The 24,787-nt window shown below is 55.8% G+C and overlaps 1 protein-coding gene across 1 annotated transcript in view; it reads right to left on the reverse strand.

Moving 5' to 3' along the window:
• The window catches only part of CNGB1 (cyclic nucleotide gated channel subunit beta 1), a 75,339-nt gene that overhangs the window by 40,628 nt on the left and 9,924 nt on the right, over positions 1-24,787 (reverse strand). Inside the window, exons 11-19 of the mRNA XM_047791309.1 lie at positions 24,467-24,542; positions 23,262-23,298; positions 16,357-16,519; positions 8,492-8,585; positions 7,698-7,793; positions 7,509-7,545; positions 7,247-7,395; positions 5,085-5,355; positions 578-743 (exon numbers count right to left, since the gene is read on the reverse strand). Of these exons, the coding sequence (XP_047647265.1) occupies positions 578-743; positions 5,085-5,355; positions 7,247-7,395; positions 7,509-7,545; positions 7,698-7,793; positions 8,492-8,585; positions 16,357-16,519; positions 23,262-23,298; positions 24,467-24,542 (1,089 nt within the window). The remainder of the gene's footprint in view (positions 1-577; positions 744-5,084; positions 5,356-7,246; positions 7,396-7,508; positions 7,546-7,697; positions 7,794-8,491; positions 8,586-16,356; positions 16,520-23,261; positions 23,299-24,466; positions 24,543-24,787) is intronic.

The following is a 24,787-nucleotide window of genomic DNA, read 5'->3' on the forward strand; positions in this document are numbered from 1 at the left end:
GGTTCGGTCCCTGCCCTTGCTCAGTGGGTTAACGATCCGGTGTTGCCGTGAGCTGTGGTGTAGGTTGCAGACGCGCCTTGGATCCCGCGTTGCTGTGGCTCTGGCGTAGGCCGGTGGCTACAGCTCCGATTCGACCCCTAGCCTGGGAACCTCCATATGCCGCGGGAGCGGCCCAAGAAATAGCAACAACAACAACAACAACAAAAGCCAAAAAAAAAAAAAAAAAACCCGCTTGAAAGCGTGGGCTCCCTAACAGGGCAGGGCAGAGAAGGCAGAAGAATCAAAGCACCGCCTAGGGCGGCGGGGTGAGGGGTAGTCCTTATTCCAGCATTCTTCAGTATTTCCGCTGTTTGAGTCAAAAGTCAAAGGAGGGAGTGGAAATCAGCCCAGTCACACTTATTACCTGCTTCTAATGTAGCAGCAGAGAGTATTGCAACAGCGCTTCCTTCTAATGTAGCAGCAGAGAGCTTTTTCTAGAGCAGGAAGCCAGGAATGAGGAGAAGCAGGAAGGGTGGGGCCGGAGTCCGGCCCTGAAGCCCCCTTGGCCCCGTGACCTTGGGCCTGGTTCTTCCCCTACCTGAGGCTCCCTGTGGCCGATCCTGGGACTGCGAGGGTGTCAGACGTGGCAGGGGAAGGGGGCGGCAGCACGGGCGAGGGTGGTTTCTCCTCCTCCTCGATGAGGGGCTGGCTGTCGGCATCCGTATCTTCCACCAGTACTTCTGGGTGCTCCTCCGTGGCCGGCACTTGGGGAGAGGACAGAGGGCACAGAGGGCACAGAGTCAGAGACCCAGAAGCCAGGTCCTGGGGCCTCGCTGTGTTCTTTTGACAGAGAAGCCACAGACAGCTCGTGCAGAGAGGCCTCCGGCAGCCTGGCCTCGAAACAGGGCCCACGGGAAAGCTCCACGCAGGGGGTGAGGGGACGCAGAGCCCAGGCCCTCTGAGGCCCATGGCCACGCCAGCCACTAACCCAGAGGTGCTCCCAGATGCCGCCTGGAGCCCAGCGCTCCCAAGCCCAGCCTGGTTTCCCTGGGCTGGGAGAGGCATCAAGGCCCTGGGGTGGGGCTGGGGTGGCCGCACTCAGAAAGGGAGCCTGGGGTGCCTGGGGTGGTGATGCCGAGTCCTAGGGCCTGACCCAGCGCAGGCTGCCCTGTCTGCTTCCCCTCCCTGGGCCTCCGTTATCCCCATCCCCAGTTAGGGGTGACCTGACACTTCCCACTTCCGGGGAGTGTGAGAAGAGGCAGGGCGAGGGGGGCACACAGCTCCAGTGGAGAATTTAGAAGCTTCCCACAATCAAGAGTAACAGATTGGGAGCTCCCATCGTGGCTCAGTGGTTAATGAATCCGACTAGGAACCATGAGGTTGCGGGTTCAATCCCTGCCCTTGCTCAGTGGGTTAAGGATCTGGTGTTGCCGTGAGCTGTAGTGCAGGTTGCAGACGCGGCTCAGATCCTGTGTTGCTGTGTCTCTGGTATAGGCCGACAGCTACAGCTCCGATTGGACCCTTAGCCTGGGAACCTCCATATGCTGCAGGAGTGGCCCTAGAAAAGGCAAAAAGACAAAAAAAAAAAAGTAACAGACTACTGTATAGCATATGACCCCTCTGGGTACCCATTTGCTATTTGCTTATTTATGCTTCTTTACTGGCTGTCCCGCAGCATGTGGAGCTCTCCCAGAGAGAAGTCAGATCTGAGCTGCAGTTTTGACCTACGCTAGATCCTTTAACCCGCTGTGCCCGGCCAGGGATCAAGCCTGTGTCTTGGCGCTGCAGAGACGCCACCAAGCCCATTGCACCATAGCGGGAACCTTGGCATTTCCTTACTTTTGTAGATGCCAACAGCCCCCAAAATTCAACAACCCAGCCTCTCTCCTGACCTCAGAGGGGCCTGCATCCTGAGCATCGGGTCCTCCCTCCCCCAGGGGGCCTGGCTGTGGTCCTATTTTGGGCTTCGTTACCCACCCCAGGGACTGTGGGGACAGCTCTGCCCGAGGTGGAACTCAGAGGATGTTGAGGGGCTGGGATGGTGCCCCCACTTCCCCTACGCCTGTGCGGGACCGCCCAATAGCAGCCAGGCACAGGCCTGGGCACCTGCAAGGCAGGCACACACATCCCAAAACAGGGAGGGGAGTATTTTGAAATATTTGGATCTGTGACTTTTTTTTTTTTTAAATGACCACCATGGGAAGAGCCAGCACTTTATGAAGTTGGGTGCGCTGGAGCGTAAGCAGAGCTCAAGACTTTGGGGCATTTATTTTACTAAGCCCTCAGGTGAAGAGGATGAGCAGAACTGAAGCTCTGAAAACTGGAGAAGTTCTGCTAGACCCACCAGAGAGGCCCCAGGCTGCAGAAAGCAAGAGAGCCCCAGGGTGAGGGTCGCCTCTGCCTCCTGCCAGGCCTCTGGAGAGGTGAGCCAGAGGTGGGCCAGGGGCACAGAGGCAGCCAGGACAAGGGCAGCCCCTCCAAAGTGCTCAGGGGTCAAGGCTGCCCCCAGCAAGGTCCCCCGGCAGAAGAGAACACCCTGGTCTCAGGGCACCTGGGAGGGAGCATTGGTCCCCTCACCCCCTGCCCTTCGGCGCACAAGACCCTATGAACTTGACCTCTCCCAGAGGAGGGGGAAACTCTAAGCCTAGGGTTTCATTTCCTGCCATCGTGGCCAAGTAGGAACTCAAAATAGAAATTATATTGGTTTATGTTCTGCTGATTTATAGAAGAATACTATGATTAAGAATATAAAGTATAATACTTACATTGGTTTAGAGAATAATAGTATTTACTGGTAAGCACTTCCTACGTGGCCACCAGGCACTTATTTTATGAACTCTTTAAGTGTTTTATACACATAAATTCTTTCATCATTCCCGGCTGCCCTATAACGTCACCATTATCACTGTCCCCATTTTGTGGCGAAGGAAACCAAAGCACAGGAAGCTTAGGAAACTTGCTGTGTGGGTTAAGGAGCCGGCATTGTTACTGCAGCGGTTTGGGTCCCTGCTGTGGCACAGGTTCAGTCCCTAGCCCAGGAAATTCTGCATGCTGTGGCTATGGCCCAAAAAGAAAAGAGAAGAAATTTGCTGCAGAGCCAGGATGTGGACCCAGGCAGCCTGACTCTAGAGCTAAAACTCTTATCCCATCCCGAGCGTGGTGACCAGCACACGCAGAAGCCACTGTTAACATGAAACCTCGGCTCAGAGGTGTCGAGCCGTGTCACTGATGGGGATATGGTTCTCACCACACACTGTCCCTGTCTGCAGCATCTCAGATCATCATGGGTCAGTCGCAGCAGGTTCAGCCCACTGTCACAATGTGTCACTGGGGCTACTTCTCAAAATGTGGGGCTCCCAGGGACCAGGGAGAGCACCCGATGACTTTAGATGGCACGGCCACGACAAAGGACAGCAGGATGAGACCACTCCTCCCTCGCTCCCTCTCCGGTTCTCTTAGGTCCTGAGTGTGCAGCGAGGAAGCCTCGGCTTAGTGCTGCTGGGGCCTTAACGCCTCTCGGACGTGCCCTAATCCCCTCTGCGGCCAGGGGAGCAGGCTCAGCCGGGAGCCCTTGGCTACACACGCACCTCCCTAGAAACCACCAACATGGCCTTGTTCTCCCTATCTTTGCAGTTATTTCTTTTCTCTCTCTTTTTTTTTTTTCTTTCTTCTTTGCAGTTATTTCTACTTACGCCTCCTATTTCTGCAGACCAGGCTGGTTTTCCATTTGAATTATAATGTAAAATTTACCTGTTTGGTTTTGTGTTTTTGGTTTTTTGTTTGTTTTGCTTTTTAGGGCTGCATCTGCAGTATATGGAGGCTCCCAGGCTAGGGATCAAATTGGAGCTGCAGCTGTCAGCCTACGCTACAGCCACAGAAATGCAGGATCCAAGCCACATCTGCAACCTACACCACAGCTCACGGCAACGCTGGATCCTTAACCCACAGAGCGAGGCCAGGGACCAAACATTTATTCTCATGGATACTAGTCGGTTTGTAACCCACTGAGCCACAATGGGAACTCCCTAAAGCTTCCTGTTTAAATGCACTTAAATGAAAAGTGAATCCACTGAGAGAAAAATAGTAAGCAAATTAAGGCAGAGTTGGTATTTAAAGTACAAAAAGTGAGGAGTGATACGGTGGGTGCTGTGGGGGAGCCTGTGGCGTGAGAAGATTGAGGGCTTGCCCTGAAGACGGAGCCTGCAGTCTCCTCCCCTATCTTGGGGTTGATTGAATGCCCCCTCAGCCCCCCTCTGCCCACCCCAAGCCAGAAGGAGGGGAGGACAAGACTGGATCTCTGCTCACGAAATGTTCGGCTCTACCTGTCTGCAGATCTCAGAGGCAACCTTGCCCAGTGTCATCCAAAAACAAACAAATCAAAGATCAAGTGGACAGGTCTGGTTTGAGTCAAGGCAGAAAGTGACGAGGGTTGGCCCAGAGGCACCAGTTAGTCCCCCAGCAGTTCGTCATCAGACAGCAAACAGCAGGAGCCTGAAGGCCACTGCGGGGACCTTGTCAAAATTAAACCGGTCCAGACAGGCTCCCTCTCTGCACTGGCCCCTGAGGACGCCTCTCCTTTCAGTCTGCCTGTGGGCATGTAGGGGCCTCTCCTTTCCTGAAATGGAATTTGCTGGGCAGATACCAACAGTCCTCAGAAAGTCTAACTCCCAGCAGACGCCCAAGGTCAGTAGACTCTGCCTGTGATGGACCTTCACACTCCTCTCCTGGTCCAATCCCCTCTGATTATTCTCCTACCCCACCCAAATCCCTGCTGCAAGCCTTTTGACCTGAGTGACTTGTTTAAACTAGGGTGTGAGTGACTGACCTGTCTGAAAAATGAAGTTCTGCAGAAAGCCATGTTTAACCCAAAGAAATGAATTGCTAATTGTGGAATTTTAGGCACAGAGAAAAGGATACTAATACCCCTCAAATCACCACAAAGCAAGACGAAGGCATTGGTCAGCAGAGGAGGAGGGGATGGTTTTCCATGAGCCCACCTAGTAGTCCCTATGCCAAGACCATGGCACCCATGCAGGAAACAGCCCACGCCATGCAGAAGCACACATCACAGACACCAGCATGCTAGGTGGGCAATGTCACACTACCTAGGCGACGGATGGAGCTCCTGGTCTCCTTGGCAAAGTTGGAGTTGGACAAGGCCGTCCTCCGGGAGATGAGGACAGGGATGCGGGTGATTGGAGGGCGGTAGCTGGGCACATTGGGGAGGTGCTCCACGAGGTTTGGGGGGCCAAGTCCGGGGGCCACCTGGCCAGGTGGCTGGTCCTGAACCAGGTGATTCAGCTCCATATCCCGGCCTGGTTTAGCCATGGTGCTGGGGCCAGGGGTGGGTCTCAGGCAGAGGCGGGACCCTGGGGGCTGCAATGAGGAACACAGAGTTGGGAGAGGCGGGGTGGTGGCCGGGGGCGGGGGGCTCTTCCCCACCAGCGCCAATACAGACCAGCCCGGTGCCCACCTGCCTGCAGCAGCTGCACCCCATCTGGCACAACACTCTGGTCCTTGGAGTTCAGTGTCAGGAGCATCCCCAGACACGGGGCTGATCCGCCCAGCAGCTCTGAGAGACGACCCTCAGCCCACCAGTTCTCATGCTTTGTCTGCTAACCAACCACCGTAGCATATCCTACTTGAGACTCAAAGTTAGAATCAGGAGTTCCTGTCGTGGCTCAGAAGTTAGAATCAAAGAACCCCAAACCCCTCAGGCTCTTAGACCCCCAGCCTCTAGCAGTCTTAGCCTGGTAGAATTCTCCATCCCAAAGAAATCCTGGAGCTCAATTAATTTCACTTCCAATCAGAAGCAGTAACTTCTCACGAATGCAACATTGTAAATCAACTATGTGTCAATAAAACATAAATTTAAAAGAAGAAAGCAGTAAGTTTTCCTAGGTTACTAGTTCCCCAAATGGGCTGCCTATTGGGAACACCTGGGGAGGTCTCGAAATGCCCAATGTCAAGTCCACCCCCTGAGATTCTGATTTAATGGTCTGGGGTGAGGTCTGGCACCAGGATTTTTTTAATCTCCCCAGATGATTCCAATGTGCAGTCATGATTGAGAACAAGGGCTCAAGGCCATTGCTTCTCGAACACAAACGTGCAGAGAAATAGCCGGGGATCTTGTTGCAATGCAGTTCAGCAAGTCTGGAGTGGGGCCTGGGATTCTGCATTTCTAACCAGCTCCCAGAGGTTCTGATGTCCAGGTGACACCAAAGCTGCTGGTTTGGGATCCACACTTGTGAGAAACAGCAGACAAAGGGCTGTGCCTCCGTGTTTCTCAAAGTGTGGTTCCCAGGCCACCTGCTCCCAAATGACCCGGGGAAAGGGGTGGAACCAACCCCACGGAACCCGAGTCTGTACCCAGGCGATCCTGGTCTTGTTTGTCTAGGTGGGGTGCAGACTTAGCAGGTTTCCGGCAGATTTGCATAAAAGTTAACAGAGGATGTTTACCAAAGACCAGGCTCAGGACACCTGGACTTAAGACACGGGGGTCCAGTTCCATCTCCGTCGCTGGCTGGCTGGGACCCTAGCATCACGGTCCCCATTACATCTCCTCCCTCAGTGCCAGCCACCGGGCTGCGTGCCTCTGATGCACTGTCACCCCCACTCTGCCCAACAGCCCTTTGAGGCAGCTACTGTTATTGCCCCTCTTTCTTGATCTGGGAGCCACTGTTAAGAGAGGTCACAGAACTGGCTGTAGGTCACACAGCAAGGAAGAGGGAGGAGCCAGGAATGAAATGCAGGTCTGTGTCCTTGACCACTGGGCCAAATGCTGCCCACAAAAAGCCTCAGTTTTCTCATCTGTAAAATGGTCTGTCTGCCTCACAGGGGAGCTGGGGCGCTAGTGCCTTGAGGATTGTGGACATTTGTAAGACGGGGGCTCAGTGTGCGGTTGATGGTCCTCAGCTCCCCTAGACTCTGTCCTCACTGTCCCTGGAGTTCTCAGGATTAGCGGTGGGCGTGATCAATGATCGAACCTGTGTGGGGGATCTTAGTAAGGAAAAGCTCAAAAGACACGGAGTCAAGCGTTTCCTGGTGGGCTAGTGGATAGGATTCACTCCTTCCACCGCTGCGACTTGGGTTCCATCCCTGGCCTGGGGATTGAGATCCCATATCAAGCCGCTGTACGCTGTGTCCAAAAAAAAAAAAAAGACACAAAGTCTAGGACACGCCCTAAGCAAGCTCTGGCTCCACTTTTCACTGAGATATGTTACATGTGAGCCAAACCCTCACTGGGTGGTAGCCTGGAGGGCTGCACTCCCAGTGGGGGCCGTGGGGGGTAGGACAGGTTGGCTGGGAGCAGGGTCTGCTGGGTCCTGGGGTGCCCCGATGCAGTTCCCCTGGAGCCTTTGAAATACATCATCAGGCCCTGATAACTTGACCCGAAGATGCAGAGAATGGGTTGGCCTGAGGATGGGGAGAGTGTGGGGAGCAATTGAGAGGGGAGGGTTTGCCCCTGTACCCCAGCCTGAGGGCATCCTAAACATTCTTATGCAGCCCCACCCCCACCTCACACCTACCTCCTGAGCTGGTGGCCTCAGCCACCTCCTGCAGCTCCTGCAAAAGATAAAGAGGAAACTGATGCTGTGACCATCCTACCAGGTCCAAACCCTCGTCCAGCCCAGCCCCCGTCAGGGCTGCCCTCAGGAGCCCTTGTGGCCTCCAGTCCACTCCTTGCCCTGCCGGGCTGATCACACCCTCCAGCCCACCTTCTGGGGCATCCAGTGCACACAGGAGCCCCAGGGCCCAGGCCCCAGCTCCTGGGCTTGTCTTGATAATGAGGGGAAATTCTTGGGCAGCGCTCTCTGTGGGGGGAGAAAGCAACTAAAGCAGCCCCCAGGGCACTCTCCACCTGGGCACTGCCCTTCACCGTGTACACTTGTGTGCAATACTCTGGGGAGGGGAGTTCCTGCGGTGTCACAGTAGAAACGAACCCACCTAGTAACAATGAGGTTGCAAGTTCGATCCTTGGCCTAGCTCAGTGGGTTAGGGATCCGGCATTGCCACAGGCTTCAGTGCAGTTTGCAGATGTGGCTCGGATCTGCCGTGGTTGTGGCTGTGGCTGTGGCTCTGGTGTAGGCCGGCCGCTGTAGCTCCAATTTGACCCCTAGCCTGGGAACCTCCACATGCCATGGGTGCGGCCCTCAAAACAAAACAAGACAAAATTTAAAAAAACCACTGGGGAGGGGGTTTTAGCCCCATTTCACAAAGGCGGCCACTGAGGCCCAGAGTGGGGTGGCGATATGCCCAGGGTCACACAGCCACAAGAGGATTTGAGTCCAAGTCCACCTGCCCCCATCCATGGCCGCATCACCCAAGGCCCCGCCTGACACCATCTGCCCCCTGGTACAAGCCGGGCCTCACAGCACCAACTCCCCTGTTCCCCTCTGTCCAGTGGGCATCTCACTAGCCAAAACCCACTCCCACCCCACAAACAAAGTGGACAAGACCCCAGCCCAGTCCTCCGAGGGGCCCAGGTGCCAGGCCCGGGGTTGCTCCATACCTGGTCTGAGGCGCTCTGGTGCTGTGTCCCGCCTACTCCACTCTGGTCCTTGTCACCCTGTGCCACCAGACAGCTATCCAGCAGGACACTGTGACTGCAAGGGGCACGGGCAGAGGGAAAGGCCTGGGGTTATGGGTGTCAAGTGTTTCCTGACCTGTGCTGAGTGCCAGTTTCTGCGCCAGATGCCTAAGAATAGGTCCTCACCCTCTTGAAGCTCTTGGCGTGGGACAAGTGGCACATCCCACCACCGCCGGCGTCACCCACCAGAGCAAGTGGTTATGAAGGGCACAGCCACAGTCCTGCCTAGGAAGGGGGGCTTCCCAGAGGAAGCAGCCTGTGAGATGGGGAAGGGTGTTCAGGAAAGGGGAACAGCATGTTCAAAGAAAATCATAGAGAATGATTTTGAGGCACTGTCCTCTGGGGGTGGACCAAAGGGCACCATAAATGTTCAAAACACACACCCAGCATTTCCCCTCTGGGAGAGTCTAGACAACCCTGGGGATGTAGGCAGAGCAGGGGGAATATGAGAAAAGCCCAGAGAGATCAACCGACCTGGCCAAAATCACACAGCAAATTGTCCCACATCACACAAACTGCAAGCACAGGCCCTGGTTCTTTCCAAGACGTGAGATCAGAATCACACTGCAACTGCTGGGGTGAGACTATAGGGGGTGCAGAAGACTATGGCAAGTCAGAGAGCCTGTGCCCATCTGAGCCAGCAGCCCTCTCTGCTTGGAATGCGGGCCCTGTGGCCAGATCTGCTGATTTTCAGGAGAAGCCTGAACCATACATTGTAGAGGTGGAATCTCATCTTTATTTATTTTGAGGGGTTTTTTTGGTTTGTTTTGCTGGGGTTTTTTCCTTTTTTTTTTTTTTTTTTTTTCTTTGTAGGGCCACACCTAAGGCATATGGAAGTTCCCAGGATAGGGGTCGAATCAGAGATACAGCTGCCAGCCACAGCCACAGCCACAGCCAAATGGAATGCAAGCCATGTCTGTGACCTACACAACAGCTCACAGCAACGCCGGATCCTTAACCCATTGCACGGGGCCAGGGATCAAACCTGTGTCCTCATGGATGCTAGTTGGGCATGTTACCGCCGAACCACAATGGGAACTTCTGAATCTCATCTTTAGATGCTGATAATCCAAATGAATATGCCTATATTAACAGCTATATTAATGTTAGTATCCAAAAGAGCCTATCTCTAGGCTAAACTGGGCCCTGAGATGCCCGGGTGCAATCTCTGGGTTAAAATGATGACTTGGGAGTTCCCGTCATGGTGCGGCGGAAATGAATCCAACTAGCAACCATGAGGTTGCGGGTTTGATCCCTGGCCTCACTCAGTGGGTTAAGGATCCGGTGTTGCTGTGAGCTGTGGTGTAGGTCACACGCACAGCTTGGATCTGGAGTGGCTGTGGCTGTGGCGTAGGCTGGTGCCTACAGCTCCGATTCGACCCCTAGCCTGGGAACCTCCATGTGCCATGGGTGCAGCCCTAAAAAAAAAAAGGCAAAAGATAAAATAAAATAAAATAAAATAAAATAAAATAAAATAAAATAAAATAAAATGATGGCTTGGGCTAGTGTGATTTTTGTGGTTAGAATTAGATCCTGCTTCCTAACGGCCTCACCCCCAGGGCCAAGGGGCTCGTGGGTGATGATCTTTGCTGTCCGCTGCCCAGAAAATCTGGATCCAGATCCTCCACCCAGGGGGCCAAGTCTCAGCCCTCCTGAGCTGGGTGAGGAGATGGTCAGAACTGCAGCCCAGGCAGTTCAGAGCCAGCAGCCTGGGAGCAGGAATCAGCTGCAATCATATTGTCACAGCAGCTCCCAAGGGCTGTGCGCCAGGCTCTGGGCCAAGCACTTCACACACACAGTGTTTCACCAAATCCTCACCCGAATAACCGTGAGAGCCTGGCTGTGACTGAGCCCATCGAGCTTAGAAATCACAGGCTCAGAGAGGTCAGCTGGGCTGTCCCTGTTCACACAGCCTGTCCAAGGTGAAGCTGGATAAGAGATGGGTGTCTGTGACTCCAGCACCAAGAGCTTAATATTCCAGCGCCTGCCTCTAAGCATCTTCACAGCCCCAGGTGACAAGGAAGAGTGGGGCAAGTGTCTAGAGGATTCGAGCACCCAACTCATTTTTTTTCTTTTTTTTTTTTTTCTTTTTACAGCCGCACTAGCGGCATACGGAAGTTCCTGGGTTAAGGGTCAAATCAGAGCTGCCTCTGTGACCTACGCCACAGCCTGCAGCCATACCGGATCCTTAACCCACTGAGAGAGGCCAAGGATCGAACCCTCGTCCTCATGGATACCAATTGGATTCTTAACTCACTGAGCCACAATGGGAACTCCCCAACTCACTTGCTTTCTTTTCATTATATATGTGTTTCCATTGTGAGGGGTGTGAATTATCAGGGTCAAACTCTCCACCCTGCCCAGGGACAAAGTTTATCTTAGAGAGAGAAGCCATCGCGACTTTCATGGACCCGGGCACTTCAGCCTTCATGGGCATCTTCCTCCATAAATATATTTTTCAAATTCTGTTTTGTGACTGCATTTATATAAAGATGAATATGTGAATATTACATATTCAAACATTCTCTTCCATCTAAAAGTGCATTTGGGGGCCCGATTTTAAAAGAAATTAAAACACCCTTGGGGGGCCTCTAAAAGTATTATGGGAGCTGTGCCTTCCACGCCTGTCGGAGAAGCCGGCCCTTCATGGGAGCGCTGGCTAGAGTCCCCTTCCCTGAAACAGACGCAGGTGCCTCCTCCGTTCCCAGAGCACAAAGGCCCGGGAAATGAATTTCCCACAGCCCTGGCCAGAGTCTTGGGGGGCGGGGAGGGGGGTCTGGCTCATTCTAGAATCAGGCTCGCTAAGCCAGTCTCCAGGAAGCCTCCGTTTGCTTATCTGTCAAATGGGCAGGATGACTTGTCCAGCCTGTACTGTACAGCCTGGCTTATCTGAGTGAGGGCAGATGGGCCAGGGAGAAGCTTGTGGAGAAGTCAAAAACCTCCCCATGTCCAGTGTCATATGGATGCTCCATCTGCCAACACCGGGAAGCTCTTTCCTTGTCTGTGGTACCAGGAGTCAGCCTGGTACTGGGACAGGACCCCAGCTCTGCGCTTGCTGGCAGGACATCCCGGACATGCGGGCTACGGTCTCCGAGCCTCAGCTCTCTCATCTGTGAAATGGGATTAACGGTGGGAGCCTCCGCACAGCATCTGGCGTGGAAAACAAGTGCTAAACAAATGACAGCTGTTATTAGGATTGTTCTTGTTGTTATTATCATCGGTCCCAGAGGAGGCATTCTGCAGGGCTGTGAGTCACCCACTCAAATCAAGGAACATTTTGCACAAACATCGCCAGCTCCAGAAACACATACGGAGCCCTGCAGGGGCCCTGTCCGCACCACCAGGGGCTGTTTGGGGGGCCCATGACCCAGAAGTCATATTGCCCCTGGTCAGCAGCACGCCTGGTACCTCACCAAGGTCCCCTCGGGACCGGCCCAGAAGCAGCAAGCCACCAAGTTCTAGAAAGTTCCCAAGAGCCAGGGATTTCCAAGCAGAGAATCAGACAGACTGGCTGAGGCAGGCCTTCCATAGGTACCAGCTCTCCACGCTGAAGGGGCAGGGGAGCAGCGGCAGCCGGCTGGCAAGGGTTTACCAGCCACTGCTCCCGCCATGTCACAGGGCAGGCTGTGGTCCCAGGTGGAGGTCCCCGCTTCAGCCCTCAGCAGATGTCTCACCCGGCACCCTGACCCCGGCGAAAGGAAGGAGGGGAGACATGAGGGAGAAGCAGCCACCTACTTGGGTCCCGCTGTCTCTGCCGACAAGGATGCGCAAGGTGCGGGAGTTCAGCTGGGGGCGATGACATTCATCCCGAGCCCCGGGTCGGTGTGTGCCAGGGGAGAATGTGGGGAGCCCCAGCCCAGCCCTGAGCCTGTGAGGCCAGCTCCGGAGCCAGTGTGGCTCGCGTGGCGGATGAGCCACCCGTCCTTCCTGCTTCTAATCAGATTGAGGGGATGTGCAGGGCACTCTGCAAAACACCCCCAGGGAGGCCAGGTGGGGACCAAAAGGCTGTGGTTGCTAGGAAAAGCCGAGCTGTTGCCAGCAGAGACCAGGTCGCTAGGCGACCATCTGGCCGTTACCAGGGCCTGCGCGTCATCAGTAACCCCTGTGCCTCTGCAAAGCTGGCAAGAACACCCTTCCCCGGCCAGAGACGGCCCAGCCCGCCTGTCCCATGCCTGACCCTCTGGCCCTGGCCCTGGCCTGGGGCTCACTCACTCTGACACCACAGGGGCCCTCATGGCTGCCTGGGGCCCAGGCCCCAAAGTTCCCTGAGTTTGAAGCTCCGGGTGGCCATTTGTGCGAGCGTGTGCACACCTGCAGTGTTTGCAGGTGGCTGTAGGCTGCTTGTCCATGTCATTCTGCTAAGAGAAGCAAAGCTTATGCTCCTAACACTCACAGTGCTACCAAGGTGCCACGACCAAAGGGGCAGCAAGGAAGGGTATGAGCCAGGACATAGCACAGAGGGCAGAGTGACAAGGACTAATGCCGGGGGATGGAGTAAGGGCACAGATTAAATCATCCCACCAGATCTGTGGTACAATCGCTGCTCCTCCCGCCTCAGTCTCCCCACTGGGCAGCTATCAGCTTACGTCACTCCCCTGCTCACAAGCCTTCCATGGCTCCCCATTGCTCCCAGGAAACCAAGTTCAAGGCCTTCACAAATCGAGCCCCACTGCCTCTGAAGGGTCATCTCCCACCACTACCACGAGCTACAGGGTCACTCTTCCCAGGACACGGGGCACATGGGCCACCCGTGAGGCAGGGGGTCATTCCCTCCTCCTTGAAACACTTTCCAACGGGGCCTCCAGGCCCCACCCTCCACTCGCCTCCCTCCCCGCCATGGATGCCACCGCCTCCTCCTCCTCCTTGGTCCTTTCTGGTTCCTCCTCGTCTCCCTGATCTCTGATCTGGCCTGCAGGCTCTCCTCCAAACACAGCCACTCCCCGGGCACCTCCTCCAGCCCCACTTTCAAGTCCATCTCTGAGACCAGACGCCTGGACCTGCAGTCCAGCCTCTCAGCCTCCAGCCCCACTCGGCACCCAGCTGTCTGCTCGTCACCTCCAAGTGCGTCCCCCTCTCCGTCAGCCCTGCTGTTCATCCCACACTGTTGAGAATCCTCTCCCCTCCTAGATTGCTTTCCTTATTATTGAAATACATTCAACGGTAACGTTGTGTAAGTTTAAGGGGCACAACACGCTAATACGTTTATATCGTGTTTGTCATTAGAGCCATAATGAGCACCTGTCATGTCACATAATGATCAATTCTTTTTAGTGGTGGCAATAGTGACGATTTAGTATCTTAGGTAGTTTGATGATATATATTATAAACTTTGGTGGTTTATGAGCTCCCTTTTTATTTTTTTTGGTCTTTTTTGCTTTTAGGGCCGTAGTCTCAGCACATGGAGGCTCCCAGGCTAGGGGTCCAGTTGGAGCTGTAGCCGCCAGCCTGCACCACAGCCACAGCAATGCCGGATCTGAGCCACATGTGCGACCTACACCACAGCTCACAGCAATGCCAGATCCTTAACCCACTGAGCGAGGCCAGGGATCGAACCCGTGTCCTCATGGATGCTAGTTGGGTTCACTAACTGCTGAGCCATGACGGGAACTCCTATGATCTCCCTTTTTAAACTTTATTGTAATTGAACTCGTGTGTGTGTGTGTTTTATGGCAACATCTACAGCATACAGAAATCCCTGGGCCAGGGGTTCCCTCCAAGCTGCAGCTGCTGATCTGCGCCACAGCTGTGGCAGCACTGGATCCTTTAACCCACTGCACCCAGCCATGGATTGAACCCACTCTTCCGCAGCAACCCAAGCCTCTGTGGTCAGATGCTTACCCCACTGTGCCACGGAAGGAACTCCTTCTGTGTGTTTTACTGCTGAAATCTTTATGGATCAGAGAATCAACCATAAATGGACAATGGAGCAGAACCCAGGGCAGCCTTACAAGGTGTCAAATGCAACTGCTGGGGGGCAACCATGGGGAAGGTGGGAGACAGCTCTCTGCCTTGATGATGTTCACTACAGAGGAGAGCTGGGCGCCCAATGCCTGGGTCCCTGCCTCTTTCCAAGCATTCAACCAACATTTATTTGGTGCCCAGTGTTCTAGGCTCTGGAGACATGGCAGTGAATTGACAAAAATCCCCACCTTGTGGCGTTGTGTTCTTTCTACATTTGTTGATACATGTGGGTGTGGGAAGCGGGGAGGTAGCTGCTGAGTGTCGGATCCTATGAGTCCCGGGTCATTACGAGCACAGGGAGGGGTGCCCCCATAGCACCCCCCAGCCTGTCCAGTCAGTGCCTAGTGACACACAGACACAACAAAGGGCGGAGCTCCCATGAGCAGCAGAAAGCATGCCCACCCCAGCAGCCCTCCCCAGGCCCTCCCTCAGCTGGGCGCTAGTGCCTTACTCGGGCTCCTGCTCCTCCTCTTCCTCCTCCTCTCTGTCCTCCTCCTCCTCTCTGTTCTGCTCCTCCTCCTCTCCGTCCTCCTCTTCCTCTTCTTCATTCTCCTCTTGAATCCGAGGCAGTTCCCTGAGTTGAGGACAGAGGCAGGGGATGAGGTCGCCTGCAGCTGCACCCCAAGTCCACCTCCTGCCCCCATTTTCAGTAGGATGTGCTGTGACCTTCGAGACCAGACCTGAACTTCCCACCTGAGACTCCACATGGGGAGGCCCCCCCACCCCCCAGCAGCCCCGGGCTCTAGCAACAAGGCTCCCTCACTGCATGAGGGCCTGTCCCCCACCTGCCCCAGTGCCCACGCTGGATCAGCCCTTGATCCTCCCTGGACCTCAGTTTCCCCATCTTTGCCATGTAGGTCATGGGCCCAAGGACCTGAGGTCTCCCGGCTTGAGTATTACCCCCAGATCACAGGTGGCAAGAGTGACAAGGTCACTGTGGAGGGCAACCCCAGGGTCACTACCATGGTTACACGTTCCCATGCCCGCTGACCTTCAACTCCTTTCTGTATATCCTGCAAAAATAGCCACGTGCACAGAGGTGTGCATAAGGGTGCTTGGCCAGCAATAGTGGACAGCTTAAATAAACTCTGGCATGTGCATATGACAGAATACCATACAGTGGCAAAAAAAAAAAAAAATGAGCATGGGAGTTCCTGTTGTGACTCAGTGGTAATGAACCCAACTACTATCCATGAGCATGTGGGTTTGATACCTGGCCTCACTCAGTGGGTTAAGGATCTGGTGCTGCTGTGAGCTGTGGTGTAGGGTGCACACACGACCCAGACCTGGCATTGCTGTGGCTGTGCTATAGACCAGCAGCTGCAGGTCCGATTAGATTCCTAGCCTGGCCAGGGAACCTCCATATGCTGCAAGTGTGGAAGAAGGAAGGAAGGAAGGAAGGAAGGAAGGAAGGAAGGAAGGAAGGAAGGAAGGAAGGAAGGAAGGGAGGAAGGAAGGAAGGAAGGGACGGAAAAGGAAGAAAGAAAGAAAATGAGGATGACTCCATGTATTAAATGTGGGAAGATCTCAGTTGTTGAATGAATATAGCAAGGTGCACATAGGTCAATGCGTGTGATGTGTTATCTTTCATGCAAAAAATAGAGAGAATCCATGCTTGCATGTGCTCACACAGGGCCTGGAACAGTACAGAAGCAGCTGGCTGCCGTTGTGCCCCTGGGGAGGGTGTGGGTGTCGGGTGGGAGTGGGAGGGAAGAGCAGGCGGGCTTGGTCCCCACTCTGTGCCCTTTTATGCCTTTGGGGTTCAGCACCACATGCCTGTTATCTTCCCAAACAATCTTTTTCTCGGGTCCTTCTCTGGCTCCCACCTGGGTACCTGCTCCAGCACTTCGATCTCCTCTTCATCAGCGGGAGCTGCCTCTGAGTCCTGCGGGCTGGCACTGCCCTCCTGATGCTCGTCCTCCTCCCAGTGAGGGTGAGCCTCCTGTAGGATGAGCGCGGGCTCCTCCTGCCCTCCAGGGAGGATGCTGACTGCAGGGAACACAGGGGATGGAAGAGGGTGGGTCTGGGCCTCTGAGACCCAGGGACCCTCCAGGGAGCCTTGGTCATCACCAGCCGTGCGCCAGCTCTCAGCCAAGCAGCGGAAACCACACCATCATCAGCGGGACTATTAACAGCCAGACCAGTGCTAACGGGGGGGTTGAAGCCCATGATCATTCGCCCTGTCTCCTTCCACTGGTTCCCAGTATTTTTCCTCTTAAGACAGAGCTTCAATTACAGCTAGTCTTTGTTTCTGACTAACCTCCTTCTTGGAGGTTTGTGCAGAAACAGAAACTATGCATGCAGGTGACGCCAAGAGACACTGGCTCAGGGGTCCGCCCTACCATGCCCACATGCGGTTGTCTGGCACTTCCCAAAGGATGCAGGGAGAGCTTACCCACCACCTGTTCTCTAGATGCCAGCCCCTGGTGACAGCATACCACATGTCTGTAACCTGCTTCTGGAAGTCTACAAAGACTTCCTCCTGGACTAGAAGCTCCATGGCCCAAGGGAACTCGACTTTCTTGTGGAGGTGGCCTCACTTTCAACATTTCTCCATGGACCCTGGTCCCTGGCCATGAAAACCCTGTGGGCTGCGAGCTTGGCAGAAGTGGGTTCCGGGGAATCTCATTAGGAGCCTAAGCCCACCCCCAGATGAGGGAGAAGGGGAGAAAGGCAGAAACTGCCTGGATAGCAGGTGTTCCCCAAAGTTCCAGGGGTCTTGGTGGCCCTTAAGCCATGCCTGAATTATTAACGGTAGCTTTAAATGGAAACTGGCTTCAAGTTATATCAAGTTTGACTTTGGAAGTTTCTGTTCATGGTGTGGAATAGTAATAACAGCAGTAAGACTAGTTGTGTTTATTGAGCATTGACTATGTGCCAGGACTTGGCTCAGCGCTAAATGATTGACATGGACTAACTCAATTAGTCCTCACATCAACCTTTTGAGGTGGGAATAACTTTTTCCTATGGTCGCGCCCGTACCATATGGAAGGTCCCAGGCCAGGTACTGAATCCAAGTCATAGCTTCGGCAACACTGTATCCCTTAACCCACTGCACTGGGCCGGGGATCAAACCCATGATGCCACAGCGACCCAAGCTGCTGCAGTCAGATTCTGAATCCACTGTGCCACAGTGGGAACTCCTGAAATGGGGATAACTATTATTCCTATTTTCCTTTTTTTTTTTTGTCTTTTTGTTGTTGTTGTTGTTGTTGCTATTTCTTGGGCCACTCTCGCGGCATATGGAGGTTCCCAGGCTAGGGGTCCAATCGGAGCTGTAGCCACTGGCCTACGCCAGAGCCACAGCAACGCGGGATCCGAGCCGCGTCTGCAACCTACACCACAGCTCACGGCAACGCCGGATCGTTAACCCACTGAGCAAGGGCAGGGACCGAACCCGCAACCTCATGGTTCCTAGTCGGATTCGTTAACCACTGCGCCACGATGGGAACTCCCTATTTTCCTTTTTTAATTTTAGTCCCCATTTTACAGATAAGCAAATTGAGACACAGGTTAACAATTTCTTTTATGGGGTGACCCCCTAGGTCCAGGCATGGGGCTATCTGCCTTCCAAGAGTCACCTCACTTGCCCCTCCTGCCTCCGGGCTTCCAGGTACCCATGTCACCCTGCCTCTCAGAGGAGGCGCCTGCCTGCCCTCCAGAGAAGCCCCCCATGCACAACCTGAACTACGGTCCCAGCTCCCCATCCCTATAAGCAGCCCCAGTGTTTGCTCAGGGAGGATCCTCCAGCTGTGGCCCTGAATCCAGTGTGGGACATACGTGTCGCGTATATGAGTCATTCTGTTACCACCTGGCAATGGCGCAGCATCTCCATCCCATTCAGCCCCTGAGGGTAAAACTCCTGTGTGACATCCAGGAGACACGCAGGAGTCAGAATAGCTCAGGCGGAGTTCCCATCGTGGCGCAGTGGTTGACGAATCCGACTAGGAACCATGAGGTTGCGGGTTCGATCCCTGCGCTTGCTCAGTGGGTTAACGATCCGGCGTTGCCGTGAGCTGTGGTGTAGGTTGCAGACGCGGCTCAGATCCTGCGTTGCTGTGGCCCTGGTGTAGGGCGGTGGCTACAGCTCCGATTGGACCCCTAGCCTGGGAACCTCCATATGCCGCAGGAGCGGCCCAAGAAATAGCAAAAAGACAAAAAAAAAAAAAAAAACAGCTCAGGAGCCTTCATGGCAACTCTGCCAGGTAAGAATGGTACTCTCCCCATTTTATAGACCAGAGAGCCTGAGTGACTTGTCCAAGGCCACACAGGATGCCGGAGGCAGTGCCAGGTCCCCTGACTCGTTTCCCTGGTGCCATCCCAGGTGACAAACATGCCTCAGGAGTGCCCGCCAAACACTGGCAGCCACTCCATAACGGGTGCTGGATGAGATGGGGGTCTGGTGCCCCGAAGCCTGAGGCACTCATGCGGTCCTTGCTACCCCCTCACCTTCCTTCTCATTAACCCTTTCTTTTTAGGTACTAATTAGTTAGCAAGCATTTTACAAGCACTTCCTCCTTTCATCTCTGTGCAAGGCCTATCCCCACTTTAGAGCCAAATAAGACGATGGTGCCTGAGGTCACCAGCAGCCTTGGGGTACGACCCCGGGGCAGGGAAGGAGGCCTGTTTCACCTATGGAGCACCGAGCCCTCCCCACAGGCATCTCACAGCTCTCCTGGCCTTTTCCAGGGTCCACCCAGGTGCCCAGGTCACAGATGGGGCCACAAAGCCCCATGGGTGCTCGAACTCACATAGAAGCTATTGCTCCATCCGGGGCTTCAGCTTAACCTTGGAGTCCCTTGCGGGCACACCCCCCGCCTGCACAGCATCCCCCTGCTGGCCCAGGATGACCCTCGGGGCAGCTGAATGGGTTCTGGCTCCAGCAGTGCAGTCAACAGCCCTACCCAGGGAGGGAGCTGCTGTTTCTAGGACCAGGAGACAGGGAGCCAGAGGCATGGACTCTAGGCCAAGGCCCCGACCCAGGCCCTGGGTTGCTGGCAAGGCCCAGGCCTTGACGGCAAAGCCCCTCCTCCCTGTCACGACACCTGCTCCCTCTGCCTCTCCCTGGTCCAGACCCACATCTTCCCCCCCACACCCCCAGCCCCTGAAAGACTAACCTCTCACTAACTGGGTATTTCTCCAAGGGTGGTCCTTGCCACCACCCCATCATCCGAAGCATCTGGGGAGGAGGGTGCTTTCTTGAACAGGCAGCTCATCAGGCTCCCAGACTCTAAACTGGAAGGTTTGAAGATGGGACATTCTTCATAGCTGCTCCCAGATGCTTCAGATGTGACTCAGAGGTCCAAGAATCCCTGCCTCGGTTGCCTTCTCCGCCTCCAATGCTTGCTTAGCCTCAGGGTAATCTTGGCGAAGCCACTCCCCTGATCAACCACCTTCGATGGCTCCCCATTGCCTACAGCCTCGTCCTCTTACATCGGGCCCCAACTTTTCTAGTTTTCCCTTGTGCATCAAGGACACTGGGCTCCAGATCAGCTGCAGGGCCCACCACTCTCCCTGTACACCTGCCTCCAGGCATATGCTCACTTTATTCTGTCCACCAGGGAGCCTTCCCCTCGCCGCCAGTTTGAGATCTCATGAATTTCAAACACAGGGGCCTGAGTAGCTGGGGAGGTGGTGTACATGGTGAAGTGGAGAATGTCACCTGCCTTCGGACTGTCCCCCACAGGCCACAAGAACAGTGTGGAACCATTACAGCCAGACTGTCCCAGTTGTCAAGAGAACCCAGATTTTTCTGTGCAGAGCCACCTGATGTTACAATGTTGACCACTATTTCTATTTATTTACTTTTATGGCCACACCTGTGGCATATGGAGGTCCCCAGGCTAGGGGCTGAATCGGAGCGGCAGCTGCCTGCCTACACCACAGCCGCAGCAACGAATCCAAGTCGCCTCTGCAACTTAGGCCATAGCTTGTGGCAACACCGGATCCTTAACCCACTGAGCAAGGCCAGGGATCAGTCCTGCGTCCCCACAGAGACTATGTCAGGTTCTTAACCCGCTGAGCCACAATGGGAACTCCTGACAACTAATCCTAATTTTTGAAATCACTCCTTGCCCCCAGTGAAGACATTTTTGGGCCAGCTGGGACCAAGGGCAACCAGCTCAGGACCCCTGGCTAACTTTTCCTTTAGCAACCCCTATACCACAGGCCAGAGAGTTGTTTTCACTTTTCAACTGCACCCCCAGTATATGGAAGTTCCTGGGCCAGGGGTCAAGTCCAAGCTGCAGCTGTGACCTATGCTACAGCTGTGGCAACACTGGATCCTTAACCCACTGTACCACAGCGGGAACTCCCCCACAGGCCATATCAATCCACGCACTTCCCAAACCTAGGTACTCAAGGCAGCCCTGCCCAAAGCAATGAGAGCATTCGTTCACAGGTTTGATGTGCTAACACGTGCTTTTTAATGTCAGTGAAAGCATCTGTTGCTGTCCACTAGTGGTCCCTGACTCTCTGCGGGTGAGAACATGGTCAAGCCTAAGGAGATCCTCTTCTGGCAAAAACTGTCCCATGGGGGCACCGAGTGTGCCAGGTGCCACGCTGAGAGCAGTGCAAGCATCCTCTCAAAGAGAGTCCTGCGGGCTTTCCCACAGTGGGAAGTCCTCCTGCTGTCTAGCCTAAATCCCACAGGCTGCCCTGGGCCGGCCTTCCCCTGGCTCCGGCGCAAAGGGGCCAGGCTCGGTCCCTGAGAGGCAGTGCTGGGACCAGCTCCCCGCACCCTGCCTGGGACTGGGAGGGAAGCAGGGGGTTAAGGAGGGTCAGGGGGCGTCAGTGGCCACCGTGTCCCCCCCCCCACAGGTCTTCTCTTCAGGGCACCCTTCTCTCCTTCCATCCATCTGTCCGTCTGTCCATCTGCACTCTCCCAGGCTGCCTTCCCTTTTGTTTCAGAGGCCTCCAGCTGCCGCCACCCCTGAAACAAAGGAGAAGACAGAAGGGTGGGTGGCGGGATGGACAGGCGGAGGGAAGGAGTGCGGGACAGGACCCGGAGGCTGGGGGACGGCGCGGGGAGCAGGGGAGGGACATGCACCCCTCAGCCCCTCGGGGTCCCCTCAAGTCCTACATCCAGTCCTACTCCCTGACACCTGTGAGTGTGATCTTATTGGAAACAGTCATTGCAGATGTCACCACTTAAAGATCCCAAGACGAGATCACGCCGGATTTGGGGTGGGCCCCAAATCCCATGACTGGTGTCCTTACAGAAGATAGAGGGGGCGATGTGATGGACACAGAGGAAAGGCAGAGACGGGAGGGCAGCTAGATGCCAAGGGACACTGAGGATGGCCAGCAGCCACCACGGCCAGGAGAGAAGCCCAGCAGAGTTTCCCACTCAAGAAGATCCAAGCCGCCAACATCTCAGTTTTGGATTTCCGGCCCCCTGAACTGCGAGAAAATACATTCCTGCTGTTTGAAGGCACCTGTTTACGGTCCCTTGTTATGGCAGTGCCACACCTGCTTCCCGGCCCCAGGGGGTGAGTCTGCCCTCGGGCTGCCCCCGCCACCCGGCCAGGCGGGGGACCTGCCTACAGCTGCCTGTGCCCCGTCTCCTTCCAGAGGAGCAGGGAGGAAGGTGAAAGGGGGCTGGGGCACCATCCTCAGAGCAGCCCTGGCAGGGGGGAGGGGACAGGTCTCTGTTCCAGGGAAGGTCTTCTGTTTCTCTAACCTTGGTCTGCAAGCTGCTGCCGAGCCGAGGGGTCTCTAAGCATTGCTCCAAAATGACCATCTCTGTGACTTGGGCACATCTCTGCCCCTCCGCCTTCCCCAACAGCCGTGGGCCCCCTGCTCTGCCCACCCCCCCCCCCCAGCTGGCCATGAGCTCCAGGCTGAGCGAGCCCTGCTCTGAGCCCCCCGATGATGATGTCGTCATAAACCATCCCCCATCACCTCCCACAGCCACTCTGTCCAACCCGGGCTCCGCAGAGGCCACCCCGCCCTGTGGGCCTGTGTCCGGATGGAACAGAGCCACTGCCCCAGGCCTGAACGCTGCTCTGCTGGCTGCTAGTGCTTGTCACAGGCCTGGCCCCCATCAGCCCTCTATGGCCATGTGTGAATGGATGGACGAATGAATGAGCAAAGGCCCCCGCAGCACAGGCTTCTCCAGGCACCACCACGACATGAAGGAAGAGCAGGATTGGACCCCAACCTCCCCTCCTGACCACAGTCTGGGCACCAGTCATATTGCAGGTCTGGGGTAAAAGAACACACAGCCCACAGGCAAGGGGACACCCTCTCTGCTCAAGAAAGCTGAGTCCTGTGGGGTCCAGATCCCCCAGAGAGAGACCCCAGCCTTCCCCTTTCATCCCCCAACCAGGGACTTGGCTGAGCAAAATGCGCTGCCTTGGGGGACAGTGGGTAGCTCTCTCCAGGACCTCCTAGCAGGAAGGAGGGGCGGGGGGGTCCAATGGACTTGACTTCAGAATTACCTTCTCTGCATAGAAGCTGGAAGGCAGGCCCAGGACCACCTATGTGCCCAGACCCCCGGGGCCCCAGAAGGGGCCTCCAGATACTGCCTGGCTCTGGCCATCACCCGGCCAGGCTGACCAGAGGCGGCACCTGCGGAGCCTGGAGGTCTCCCAGCTCCAGATCTGGAGACTCTGGCCAGCCTGCCATCCCTGCGTCCAGGCTGGACAGGGACAGCCCCACTACCCCTGTGCACTCAGACCAGGCAACCCCCACGGAGATGCACACGAGGGCCCACTAGTGTGTCACTTACTGGTCTGCACGTCACACGTCACAGGGGAATCAGCCTCCTGTATGGGGGAAAAACTGCTGTGACCTCCTCACGGGCCTCCCTGCTTCGATCAGGCACCCACAAGGCAGGAGGGTCTCCTCACGGAAATCAGGTCACTGCAGAAGGTCCCGCCCTGCTTCTCCCCTCCCACCTCAGGTCACCTGCTGCTCTAGTCACTCCCCTACCCAGTCACGGCTTGCCTGGTCCTCCCTCAGCTCCCTTGCCCAGGCTGGGGGCCCACCTGGAATGCCCCTCGCCAGTTCTCCACATATGAAACCCTCTCCCGTCCTTCCCCGGAGGGTTTTCTCGTAGCTCCTTTGACTCGAAGGCCTCGCCCTGCCAGCCCTGGCCTGGGGGACCCGCATTCAGCGAGCACACCTTCATCCACTGATCTGCCCGCCGCTGGACACGCCCTTCCCCCTCTTGAAATGCGCCAAAGCAGTGCCTCCTCTGCCCCCACAGAGGCCGTGAGCACCGAGCCTGAGGGCTTAGCCCGCAGGGGAAAGGCCCTGAAGCTTCCTGTCCACCTCCCACTGCGGCAGGGACTGCCATCCAGGCCTCCCAGCTCCTAGTTCCAAGTGCTTCTGTGGAGAAGTCCAGGTGTCCCCAAGAAAGAAGGGCCAGGTGTCAGTCTCTTGGAGAGGGAGGGGTGACAGGGTCTATGCGGGAGCCCTGGGTTGTCAGGAAGGCACAGGGCCCGCTGGTTTCCCGCGAGCCCCACTTCTTTCCAGAACATCCCGGGGCCTGCCTTGTCTCTGGGCCTTTGCACATTCTGATCCTCTGCCTGGAGGGCCTTTCCCACACCACCCACTTCACATTCATCCACGCTCCTCCTCCTCCTTCAGGTCTCAGCTTGCAGGCCACCCCCACTGGGAAGTCTTCCTTGATGCTCCTGAGAGCCCCCTCCTCCGCACCCCGTGGAAGCACCTCCCCCACTGACTGTGACCTCTTAGCAGGCGGGGCTGGAGAAGCACCTCTCAGTCCTGCGGCCACGGTGACCAGAGAGTGTGCGTAGAATGAATGCGAGCCACGCAGACAGGAGGGTTGGGTGGGCTGAGCTCCCGCTGCAGGCTTTCTTCATCCCCTGTCACCATCCACCCACCCAGAGATCACCCCACCCTTGCCTAAGCTCCCAAGACCCCTCCAGCCACCACCCAGGGCCCCCACAACTGCAGCCCAGCACCAACCTGCTCCCCAGCCTTCCCACGGAGCACTGGCTGTGGCAGGGCCATCTCCAGCCGGTGCAGGAGCCAGGCCCCCAACCTGCAAGTGAGAGAGGGTGGGTCATGTCCAGGTGGGGCCTCGTGGGTTAACTGAGGCCAGCGTCAGATTCCTCCCAAGGCAGGAAGCAAGCCTGCCCGAAGGCAAACCAGAACCCAAGTCCCTGGTCCCCAAAACCATTGCCCATCCCCCACCTCCCCAGGAATGCCTCTGGCTTCTGTTCAGACCCTAGCAGGTAATTCAGTGCCCCCCACTCCCAAGGCGCATTGCAGGCCCTCACATGGCCA

This window comes from Phacochoerus africanus, chromosome 8 (genome assembly GCF_016906955.1).
Source record: "Phacochoerus africanus isolate WHEZ1 chromosome 8, ROS_Pafr_v1, whole genome shotgun sequence".
Lineage (NCBI taxonomy): Eukaryota > Metazoa > Chordata > Mammalia > Artiodactyla > Suidae > Phacochoerus > Phacochoerus africanus.